Source organism: Callospermophilus lateralis, chromosome 9 (genome assembly GCF_048772815.1).
Source record: "Callospermophilus lateralis isolate mCalLat2 chromosome 9, mCalLat2.hap1, whole genome shotgun sequence".
NCBI classification, from domain to species: domain Eukaryota; kingdom Metazoa; phylum Chordata; class Mammalia; order Rodentia; family Sciuridae; genus Callospermophilus; species Callospermophilus lateralis.
This window is the reverse complement of record NC_135313.1, coordinates 89,806,079-89,819,100: the sequence shown is the minus strand read 5'-3', so window position 1 is coordinate 89,819,100 and position 13,022 is coordinate 89,806,079. Positions and strand designations below refer to the sequence as shown.

At 38.3% G+C, this 13,022-nt stretch overlaps 1 protein-coding gene across 1 annotated transcript in view; it reads left to right on the top strand.

The window, feature by feature from the left end:
* The window catches only part of Thsd7b (thrombospondin type 1 domain containing 7B), a 697,342-nt gene that overhangs the window by 191,476 nt on the left and 492,844 nt on the right, over nucleotides 1-13,022 (top strand). The window contains exon 4 of the mRNA XM_076866252.2: nucleotides 9,361-9,530. Within this exon, the coding sequence (XP_076722367.2) occupies nucleotides 9,361-9,530 (170 nt within the window). The remainder of the gene's footprint in view (nucleotides 1-9,360; nucleotides 9,531-13,022) is intronic.

Sequence of the window (13,022 nt, the reverse complement as noted above, 5' to 3'; positions counted from 1 at the left end):
TATGCATCAAACAATTAATTCACTCCATTTCTCCCCAGCAGGTAAATGTACATTTCTCTTGAGTCTTCATATTATTTTTTCAAATGTCTCAGAATGTGCTTTGGCTTTTACCCTCTGTCATGTCTGCAGTTGAAGATGTGTTGTTCATTCATTCAACAAATACACATTGAGCTCTTGCTTTATGCCAAGTACTATGTTAAGTGTTTGGGGTATTTCAGAGAATACCATAGACTAATTTCCCTCCCCTTGTGAAACTTAATGAAGAAAATGAGTAAATCATACACTTGATGTATACGTTATGGAAAAATATAAAATACTAGAGCAAGGTAAAAGTAAAAGCTTCTGGAATGCTGTGATGGGAGTCAGCACAGGTTATAGAATTACACAGGGCCATTAGAGAAGCCTCATTTGAACAAACAGGGTTTGAGGAGGGGATTGGTATTTAAAAGCAGTGAGTAAATTAGCTACTCAGCTGATGAAGGGAAAACATTCCAAGGTATAGTAGAGAAGTTCTTTAGTCCCTACCTATTATTATTCTTCAGTTGCTTAGCTCTTTGGGACAGTCTCATCAGCCGGGCTCTCTTAACCAGCATTTTAACTATGAATCCTGCATGTCAGTCCCTGAGGCATGATAATCAAGGAATGTAACCAAGAGGAGTCCATCATAGAACTACTCTCTGGAACCAGTTGACATTGCCTTGGAACAAGTGACCAAACTTGAAAGGACACAGAGACCCATCTATGTTATGCTGATACCAAAGATTTAAAATGACATGTGAGTTAGCACTGGGTAGCCTTAAGTTTGTTTCAAAGGTATGGGTTTTGACCAAAACTCACAGACCCCAGAAACTTCTTCCTCCAGCATTACACAGTTGACTGGTGATTTTATGCCCCCCTACCCCATCTACAACATAACACTTAACACTCACAGAGTACATTGGAGATGGGGAATGGATATGAGAGAGTCACTTGTCACTCTCCACTTTCACTCTTGCTGTGGTTCTTTGTGATTATTGGGCATTGTCCTCTGTACCCAAACACTGAGAAAAATTCAGTGTGTGAGATGCCTTGCACTTGGTTCTTTCCTGTGTCCTGATTAACATCTAAAGCATGAGACCCTATGTCTCAACCAAGGGGAAGGAGAAATGTATTTTAACACCTGAAAGGTTGAGACAGCTTTGTTTACTAGACAGGATAAAGACAAGTGGCACAGGACTGTAATGTTTTAAAAGCTTCATGTCACAGGTCTGAGACACAACCTGATTCTGGGACAGCTGTGATTCAAGATCCCTTGTGTTTAACCAGAGAACTCCAGTGTAACTGGAGCCACTGTGACTAACACACACGAATATTGATAAAACGTCAACTGCAGACATCTTTCTCAGAAGTGACACCGTAGATGACCCACCAGCAACTTCTACCACCCAACAGGGAGGCAGCTGTTTTCATGTGAAAATGGCTGTTCTATCTCTTAGATGATAATTTAAAGTTCAAAATTGAATAGGAGACAGCATTATTAAATGGTGACAGTGAGCAGAGTAAAACCCTTAAGAAAATCTCAAGGCAAAAGTTTGATGGCTGACAAGTATTACATAGATAGACTGTGATATCACTATACAGAAAAGCCAATTTGTTAAAAATCCCTTCTATGCTCTGGTCTGGCACTGAATAGATAGGCTCTTTTAATTCATGCTTCCTGTTTCTGGTATGTATGAATTGATCCTAATTATGGGAAGGCTTGAAATTCTTTACAAAAATTCTGTCTGTGCAGACTCATGCTGATAGATTTCTCTGGGCCCCTTGCACACACACATACCCCATTGATTTGCTTGTTAAACAACCAGCCTGGTTCTCCTTGACATCTTTTTGAGGCACTGAACTCAATTTTAGATTTTCTAGATGGATTTATTCTTCTTGAGAAAATTCTGGAGATTAGTTGATGGGATTTTTGGATGAGTATTCACACCAGAGGTGGTGCCCAGGAAAGAATGGAGAATGAGAACCTGCCTTGATTATGTGCTCCCTTTGCCAGTTGAAACAGAGGGACATGTCTTTGAGGTGATGTTTGCTCAATACCTACTTGGGCCTGCTGCTGTGTTAATCACCAGAGAATTCTGAGAACTGACATTTTCAGTCACTTAGCTTATTTATGTTAGGAATATTTTATACTTTACTGTTTCAAACTAGAGCACACAAAATATTATCACCATGTTCATTAAGAATGTTTAGTGGTTGATAATGTTCTCATCCATCACCTCACACATGTGGATGTAAGCTATTTTGTTTGTTTGTCTCTTTTTTTCCCCTCCATTTTCGAGTAGCGCCTATAAAAAGTACCCAGCTCATAGTAAATGCTCAGTAAACACTGGATAAATGAATATATGTTTGAGTGTAGCACCCCAGAATAGTACTGCTCACAGAGTACTTTATTCCATGCAAAGAGCTATTAAATAATGTGCACAAAGGCCTCAGAGGTGTTTTTCCAAAGAGAAGATGAAATTTACATCATCAAGGAGATCATTTAAGGGTATCTATCCAGGACAGGAATGGACATGTGAAGCTTGCTATGGTCCAGAATGGTCCTCATGCTCCTGCTGGCATTGTGTTTGGTTTTCCAGGTGAAAATCATGGTTATATGAGTTGCTTCAGAAATGGTGAGGATAGAGTTTGCCTTCAGACATATCACCAACTGCGTTTTCTGAATCTTCTCCTGTTGATTTCTATCACTGTACCTAATGTCCTCCACGTAACAGGGATTCACAGAAGGACTTTCAAATGAATTAAGGGATTCCTTTAGAAAGTGCTGGTTTTATTTAGGTAAGCAGCTTTTCTGCAGCAGTAGAGAATTGGAGGAAGTCTAACCTCAGGAGAATCTGGTTTAGGAAAGGAATAGCAGTTTTTAAACCTTTTTATTGGGTCGGTCTGTTCTGGTGTGTGTTGTTTCATGAGTCCCCATCAGGCCACTTGAAGTCCTCCTGGATGGAAGATTTTGTTCCCCAGTTAGTCTAAGAAAGTTAACGTACTGCTAAGTGCTGTGCCTAGTGATAGAAGTCCATTAATAATACATATGTGGAGTTTGGCAAGCAAAGCCATCTGCTGAAGAGCAAAGAGCTTTACACTTCAGAGTGGCTTTCCATAATCAATAGCCCCACTCTACCCAATAAAAAATTACTGGAGCATAAAATGCATGAAGCTTGATCAGTTCCCTTTATTTTGGTCGTCTGTTCAGCAAAATATGACAAGTTAATTCTTTTCTAAATGCCTTTACAACTTTAAAAGGACAACAGACATTATCATAAATTAGTCATGCTGCAGTACACTGATTTTTAATATACACACACATTTAATTTGAATACCTTGCACTAGCATTTCAGCCCAGGAGTGTTTGCAAATCTATATGTGCTCAGTCAAAACATGACTATTAACTGATGCAATTATTCTTTCAATCTGCCATCATTAAATCACTTAAGATTCTATTCCATGTTGCTGTGCTTTAAATCTAAGCCTTCGGAAGAAGGAAAAAAGAAAGCCACACTTGGTAAGCAGTTCTAAGTCTTATAAAAGTGACAATGCTTGGATTCTAAAGGGCAGAGGTTGCTGTAAATATGTGCTAGTCTGGGCATCTTATTGCTATTAGAATTACTTTCTGTCACATTAATAGGATGAAGGCCTTTTAAGAATAGTCACTGAATGTGCCAACTTTCCTAATTTAGACTTTGATAATTTAAGCTAGCTCTACTTATTGCTTCACAGCAATGAATTCTTTACTTCTGACTCCCTTCCCCCTCTCCATTTAGGGACTAGTTTAATTATGACTCTCTGGATCGCACAGCATGACTCCCAGGAAGCCAGGCTGGAAATCTAAGTTATTTAATTCCAAAATCTTGAGTAGGCTTTCTTAATCCAAAATTTGTTTCCTGTATCTCTTTATGAGGATATATATTTCCACAGTTAGGAGATCTCTTTCTTAGAGCTAATCTCTGTTTCTTTTTTTAAGCTACATATATATCTCCTGAGAATGATAGCATATTAAATCTTAACTGTTTCTACCTCATGTGGATACATTTATTGACTATTTCCTAAGAGTACACTTAAAATAAGAAGAAATATGAAGAAGTTGGGTAATGAGTTTCAGGTACCAGGAGAAAAGTTATAATATATGATTGTTCTGATGTTGGGGATTTAGTTCCCTTCACTGGACTGTGTGACTTAAATACTCAGTGCCAAGAAATCACACTGCTAATATGTGGGGTAAAAAGAAAGAAAAAAACAACAACAACATTGAAGTCATTCATCACTTCTTTCTTTCTCTCCAATCCTATTTCTAATCTGTAAAAAGATTGATTCCTCCTTTAAAATATATCCAAGATCTAATCCCTGTCCACCACACTCACTCTTATTGCTACAGCTGAAGCTGCCATGGTCTCCTCTAGACTTCCAGAGGCCTCCATAATTCTCTGGCTTCACCTCCCCATTCCCCATCCAGTAGTCAGGATGGTGCTTTGAAAGGTTAAAATTGCAAAACCATGTCAACATTTTCCCCAAACCATCACATGATTTCCCATTGTGTTTGAAAAATACAATCCTTACTTGGACATGCAAGGTTCTGTATGTGGCCTGACTCTTGACTCGTCCTCACGTCCTGTCTTTGCTCCTGGACCCTGATACCCTTGCCTTAGCCACACTGGCTTCGTGCTGTCCCTAGGGCATGCCAATCACTCGCCCTCCTGGACATTTGAACACACTCCTCTCTCTGCCTAGAACCCTTCCTGTCCACCTAGTCTTGTGCTCATTTTATTCAGGATTCTGAGGATTTTCCTGGACCATGTCTCCCCTCTGCAGGTTATCTGATGCTATGTTATGTATTCTTGCATTTTTGCCTGACTATCCCACTAGAAGACAGTCTTCCAAGGTCAGGGACTTTGTCTTGCAAACTGTCATCAATCCCTATTGCTTGAAATCATCCTCATGGCATAGTTGGAGCTCAAGAACTCCTTGTTGAAGGAAAGGATGAGTGAGTGATTCATTTGCTATTTGGGATGGACTGTTTCTTTTTGTAAAGCCGCCTGCTTCTTAACTCCTTTCTGGCTTCAGTCTCTTAACATATCTTTATCTTAACTAAAATGTCACTATAGCAGTTGTCTTCTCTTCAGATTCAGAATTTTGAGTTGTTAGCATTCCCCTTTTTGGAGGTTTGGGGTTTCAGAGTGGCTGACAGTGGGTATGCTTCTCACTAACAGTAGGGACATGGAAGTCAGTCCCACTGCATGGACCTCAGGATCACCTAACACTCTGAATGATTGGGGGGCTGTATGCAGTGTTTGGTTTGATTTCAGTGCTTTAAAGGGGCATTCACCTTTAGAAAGTTGACATGTGTATTTGAATTTTTATTATTAGTGGGAGTTTGAATTTTTATAATTAGAGATTCCTTTATTTGACTTACCTTTGGTTTTATTTCTAACTTACAATGTTAAAATTAGTGGGTCTGTATTACCATAGTGTTGTAATCATAACATGTATGGCCATGAAATATTCTTAAAGTGTGTTTATGTGTGAGAGTGGAAGAAAAATATTTTAGCAGTTTGAAATATTATGTGATATTGGCAGTTGTCACTGACAATATCATTATCACAACAGAAGGTGTACACACACACACACACACACACATACACACACACACACACACACACACACACATTGTCTTTCAGTCAAAAGTGCACTTTATCCAAGTCATACCAATATTTTTTGTTCATGTCATAGTGAGACAAGTGGCTCTCTATTGTTTCCTGAAGTCCTGATTGGACTTCATGGGTTGTCCATTCACTGTTTTATTCACCAGAATGCCATTTCATTAAGAAGATGTGCTTTTAGAATCAGATCTACCTGACTTTGAACCCTATTCTTCCCTTTACTTTTGTGACCTTGGAAGAGTTATCTACTCTTTTTATTTTTATTTATTTTTTGAGAGAGAGAGAGAGAGAATATGAATTTTTTTTTAATATTTATTTCTTAGTTTTCGGTGGACACAACATCTTTATTTTATTGTTATGTGGTGCTGAGGATCGAACCCAGCGCCCTGCGCATGCCAGGCGAGCGCGTTACCGCTTGAGCCACATCCCCAGCCCCAGAGTTACCTACTCTTTATACCAATTATTTTATCTGTAAAAGAGGAAGTGATATTTTTATCATGGGTTGTTAGGAGATTAAATGAAGCAATGCACCTAAACTCCTTGGTGCAGCCCCTGGAATAGAATAAGCAGTCCAAAAATGTTGGCTGTTATTTTTATTACTTGAAGGATCTGTTATGATACTCTAGTAGCCGAATAAATAAATGCCATGTTTATTTTACTCAGACAGACCCTTTGTAAAAAGCAATTGATCCTGCACACTTGCAAGGGTAGGGGGCCACAAAGATTGATTCATTTCTTTATTCCATGTTCATCTGCTCAACTTGAGGCATTCACACAGCCAACTTCAAAGTGCTTCTCACTCCTAAGAGGTGGGACTCTGGTCTTTGAGGCTCTCCATGTTTTCCCTCCTAAGCAGGAGGACAAAATGAGGATGTGTTGGAAGGCATCCGAGTGGCCTGGTCTTTGACACAGGCTTAGTCATTAAAGCAAGTGTCCCGGGCATCAAGAAGCCAAGTTTTCCGGAGGCCAGAGGACTATCATTGTTTCAGCTTCTAAAGGAGAAGGGGAGTAACGTTTAGCTGAGCAGACTCCTTTGATTTCTTATTCTGTCAGATCCTGAGACACTTTCTCAGGTTGGTGGCGTTCAGGGTGCTCGGTTTTTATGGCTGCCGGGTGATTTGTGACTGAACATAGATAGAGCTTTTGAAAAACATAAAGTAAAAGAGGATGAGCAAGGACTATGAAATGATCCACATTCAAAAAGGAGTATAGAAGTTTCTGACTGGGTGCTTTTTTTTTCCCCCCTCTGCTTCTTGCTGGGTTGGCATTTTCTCCGAGGTAGTAAACAATAGTGATGGTGATAAATGTTCTAAATTTCTTTAGAGATTTTGCCAATTGCTGGTGAATGAAAGTTGGGTACTTTTGGTTAATGAACTACCGATAAGAGTTTTCGTTACTTTATATAAAACCATAGTCATTAAGCTTTCCTTTTCATTTTTCTCTCTAATGATTTCCCAAATCCCTCCATTGCTAATTTTTATAAGGTCATGATAAATTAATTGAAAAAGCGATTTATGTAGTATGGCCTATTCATTTCAAACAGGCAAACAAATTACCCTGACTTGCTATAATTCTAAAACTTTGTTTTTTTTAATGCTTTGGTGAACTTTGGTCGTCATAATGTACACTGTGGTAATCCTGGATCCCTGATATTAGGGCATCTGATGAAATTTTCATAAATCAAATGTTAAGAGTGTGTGTGTGTGTTTGTGTGTGTGTGTGTCTGTCTGTCTGTCTGAGGCAGCAAGAAGCAAATAGTACATGCAGAAGGATATTAGAAAGGGAATTGATATTTAGTGAATTTATATTCAGGGTCAATGTTTGGTATTATTTTTAACATTTTATAAATGGGAAAACAGAGTTTGGCAAGAAGTCAAATTAGTAAGTGGCAAAGCTCACATCCAGACCAGGTCAATTTGACACTAAAGCATGCTTGTCATCTATACCGCATGGTCCCAGTTTGCAGGTCTTTCTTATTGCTTGTACCATAGCAGCCCTGAAGTCACCTGCTGTATCTGACTCCTCTGGCTTTTGCCAGAGAGTTCTTCAGGGAAGTCCTTGAAGGGCAGGGTTCGAGAACTTAGTTACCATCCAGCAGTACAGACCGCAATCTGGTTACATTTACAGAGTTGCCTGTGTCCTGAGACTCAGAAACAAGGAGGACCAAGTCCTCCACTTTGGTGACCATGCAGTTAGGATGAGAATTCTGTGAGAAGGAAGGGCTTGGAGCTCTCCTCTGAAGAAGGGCTGTCTCTGGAGAGAACTGGAGAGAACTGGTCCTCTCTTAATCCTAGGAATTAGAAACATATTGCTGTACCTACTCACCTGGCCGGAGTAGGACCTGAACTCCACCCTCCAAACTCTTCACGTACCTATGGATAAATTTTGAAGCCTGGAAAAGCCATGTGAGATTGAGGGAGAAAAATTGTGTTACAACAAGCCCCAAATGATTGTCTAAATCCTTTTTTTTCTACAATGAGCTTTTTACAAGATGAATGGTTATGTGTTTTCAAGCTTTTTAGAATGATGTATTAATTGCAAGGGGTTTGGTCACTATTAGGTTTCTTAGGGATTTGCTTCCTTATTTTGATAGCTATTACTTGATTTCAATTTTAATCTAGTTTCTGTAAAGTCAGGGTCTTGGTGACATGGTTTTGTTTTTAATTTTTATTTTAAACAATCATAAACCCAAGACATTTTTCTTTACATCTGAACTAGGACAGAAGGAAGGAAACTGTTCTTAAGTTTTCATTACTATTTCAGTAGTTGGGCTGTTGGCCTTTTTAAAAATTTTTTTATTTTATTTTTTAGTCTGTTGGTGTTTATGTGAAAGCTGTAGGATTATATTCATGCTTTGGGCTTGAGGAATGCTATAATAACCCACAAAAGAAAATTATTTCTGAAGTAATCATGCAGGTATGAATACAGTGCCATGATAGTTATGTTTCCTGTATGTTGTATACAAACTACATTGTGGGTTTCTGCCTTATTTGTGTGTGTGTATGTGTATGTGTATGTGTATGCGTGTGTGTATGTATTAGAGAGTTTTCTGACCAACTATAAACCAGGAAGATATATTCCTGAGTCATATATAATACTCACTTATATATGGCTGCATATATAAGTGAGTATTCATCAGTTAAATATAGTGACACTGTTTTAACTCATTTTTAACATAAACTCCTTTGTAGCAGGGAGTCAATTCAATGGATACAAAAATTTTCCTGCTTCAAAAAGACTGAAATGTAGAAGATAATCTCTGCCTATTTGAAATAACATTCACAATTTCCTACATCCACACACTACCCTGCTAATTAAAAAAGAAAGGCTAACTTTCACACACTGTCATCTGGAAGGCTGTGAAGGGTTTCCAGTTCCTTCCTCCAATTCTTCACTCTTTTTCATTTTTTTGGAGCTGAGACATACCCAATGTTTAGCCATATTAGTTTCCCTCTTCAGGTTATCATCCTGTGCTATTACAATGATGGACTGCTGTGGTTTTCTTGGGACTACTAGGGATTAGTCATTCAATGCCAGTAGACTTCTTTATCCAATAAAGACTTGGCCCTAGAGAGACTTTCATATATACTTGATGTCATGACTTGTTTTATTTAGAACTGTATATTTTCCTTATTGCCTCTTCTTCTTTTAAATAAATCAAACAAAACAGGTATTCCTGGAGAACCTCTGAGTGGAAAGAATGCCAAGTCTCTCCCCTCCTGGAGCAGCAGGACCCCCATTGGCATGTGACAGGACCTGTTTGCGGCGGTGGGATCCAGACCCGGGAGGTGTACTGTGCCCAGAGCACAACAGCAGCCACTGCACAGAGGGCCAAGGAAGGTAGGCAGCCAGTTCCTGGATAGATGGTGCTGCTGGTTGGAAGGGAAATCATCTCCAACACCATGTCCTAGTCTTCTTGATAAATGGACCCTTAGCATTCAAAAACTTAATATTTGTTTTGTTGACCATTTGCAACTATTCCCTCAATTGGGGAATAGTTAAACAATAGGAATGATAACAACTCTCATCAAAGGTTTGTTGTGAAATTTAAGAGAACAGAAGTATCAAAGGTGTGTAGTGTAAATGGATTCTACATGCTAAGAGATGGGTGTGCTCAAGTGAGACTATTGGTAATGAATGAATAGCATTTGTTTTTCTCCTCAGAGTATTTTTTTTTTAAATTTTGTGAGTGTGCAAATTTCTACAGGCATATCCCTTTCAAGTGTCAAAGAGCCACTTTTTATAAAAAAAATGTTTGTAAAACAAAAGAAGGGGAAGTGGAGGAGTAGCTTTCTCCATATAAAACTCTCTCTTAGACAGATACAACCTCAGCACTAGTCCCTTTGTTGCAAAGTTTAGGTGAGTGATAGCATGTAGAGTCTGGGAAACCTGCTTCAATTTAGGCAGGTCAATGGATTAAAAAGCCAAGCACGGGCAGCAATACTTCTATCCTAGAAAAATGTGTGGCCTCTTCCAGCCACGTTGGAGAATATGGGCAGGGCCTATACAGAATTGGTAAAGGTAAGATGTTTCCTTGAACTTGCCGAGCATGAGTGCACCCTTACGCTGTGGACTTTGTTTAGGATGGAAGGTGAAGCTTTCTTGATGTGGTAAAGCATGCCTTTAATTTAATTTATTTATTTATTTGGAGATGGAGAATATCATGCCAAGTGAAGTAAGACAGTCCCAAAGAACCAAAGCCCTAAATGTTTTCTCTAATAAGTGGATGCATTCCTTCTCTTGTGTAAACCTTTTTATACTAGATACTTTTGTGGTATGGACTCTCAGAGTTGTAGAAATAGATGGTCACCTTGTATCACGATTTTTATAGACTCCTTAGCATTTTGCTTCAATAATTAAATTTACAGATCTGCACTTGTGGGACCAGCGTTATAAATCATAGTAGCTATATTTTCTTTCTTCTCTAAATTCACTTTTGGAAAGTGACGACTTACTTTCTATTTCAATACAAAGCATGACTTTGCTTACTTCTCTGAATTTGGAGAAGCCGGATTTAGATAAAATACTCTAGGTTATTTTGTCAAACTTTGATGGTCTTTGCATCCCATCTCCTCTTTTCTTCCCTTTTATTACAATCTATAGTTCCAGAATCTTCTAGGAGGGACACATAAATTTTTTTTAAATGTAGAATTGATTTTTTATAGCCTACCTATCTATTTTCAGGTTCAGTGTTGAATCATGCATTGAAATTTGCATCTTCTGAAAGTTTCTTATGGATCACCTAAGTTTCTAAGTTTCTTTTACTTTAGTATTTCCAACTCTCTTAATTGAAACATACTGGGCAGAAAGATTGCAATTAGGAAGAAAGTAGAAAAGTGGTATCTTAGACTTGGAAATTAGGTGCTGCACGGTGCGGGACAAATAATAAAGAACGGGGATTACTTACAGGTTTAGCAGCCTATCTGCTTCAGGCATCCAAAAAAGAGGAAAATATCTTAGCCTAGTGCATATTTCAAAATTAGTACCAGGGTTAACATGGAAACAAAGTACTTCAAATCTCTCAGTCTGATAGCCCAGTTCTCAGGAAGAGGAGGTCTAATGAGAAGCCAAGATGTAAACGCATCACTGTGTATCATGACCATGAACTCCTGAACAGTGTTGAATGCAGTGAGTAAAACCATATTGGCATGGTCACATTAAACTCATGCTAGAGCTTACTACTCAACTTTGTAGTTGTTATCAAAGTCTTTATTTTGCTCTTTTGTGCAAGTAAAACTGAGGGTTATTCGACTATTACATCAATTAATTAAGCCTCACTTAGTTGCCCCAAATGACCTCAAATTTGCCATCCTCCTGCCTCAGCCTCCTAAGTGGTTGAAATTACAGGGTTCTCTATTGTGCCCAGCTATTCCTTTCTTTTAAATGCTTTCCTTTCTTCCTGTTATCATTTCTAGATTGTTTCATGACAAAACTGGCAACATGGAATTTCTTCTTGGCCCAAGATAAAATCAAGAGAACAATTGAGTTCCTGCTGTAAGAGGCCAGCTGAGGGTTTGAGAAATGAAATAGGCAGCATTTTAATTTTCTGACCCTTTCTGCTAATGTAATAAAGGTCAAAATTGATGCCATGTTTTGCATTTCAGTTTCTGTGATCAACTTTTAAAAACTATTATTATTTTAAATTACGGAGGAAGAAGGCATTTTTGTAGCATTGATTTCAGAAAGTCCTTTCTTAATCATAGATGACTTCACCACAGGGTTAATTTTCCCTTAGACTCAGTTATTCTCTGTGTTGACTCCCTGGAATATAATTGCTTATCTTTCTTTCCTTATAACATTTGCCCATCCACTGTAGGTTAGCTATATGCATTCCAAGACCCTAACCTTAGAGGAATCCACAATTTTGGGAAGAAAAGACAAAACTCTATTTTCATGGTTCTCTCATGCATTAGAATGTAATAAAATTCCAGATGCCAGAATGAAAAAGAATGCTGATTCCCAACTGTTTCAAATTTCTTAAGCTAGCCTGGATCCTGAGGATGAATCATGATGTTGATGTGGTTCATAAATGACTTATTTTGGGGGTTGCCTGTCCCCTTTAGACCTCATTCGTGGTGTTTGCAGAACAATGTTTTGATACTTTTTGAAATATTTACCTGAAACTGTCCTTCAGTGATCATGTGCTATTTTAAATGCAACCAAAATAATCCTGTAACAACACATAAGAGAAGTATTACCAGTAGTATAAGCAAAGTCAATAGCATTGAGAATGAAATGAGGAGTACTTATGATTTTGTTTGCCAGTTGTTGTTTTATAACTTAGGGGCATCTGCAAAAGTGGATACTTACCTATAAATCTAGCATCTTGGATATGGTAAGACCACTATCTTCTTGCTCTTTTCTCAAATAAAATTAAAGCCACTCAGTCTGCATTCAAGAATCATTCTCAGAAGGTAACATGTGAGACATATCTTCAAAATCTAATAAAGACTAGGGCAAATTTATTCTATTTATAACAATGTTTCCCAGAGCCTGGAATATCAACAAATATGGAAGTGTGTGTGTGTGTGTGTGTGTGTGTGTGTGTGTGTGTGTAATAAAATGTTTATGTTTATATATATCAGACACACACATTTATATATTTCACATTCATTATTTGGCATCAAATAAACATAGCTATTTTAGGAGTGATACTCCTAAGGAGCAGCTTTGAACTGTTTGTTAAATTAACTGGTCACCTCCTCTACCCCACTAGGGCTGTCTTCATCAGGCTTGGCCCAGAGTTGGTGTGAAGGGAGAACACAAGCAGACGAGGGACATGTCCTGGAATGCTAGGTGTTGTAGGAAGACATCGTATTTTAGGTTTGAATT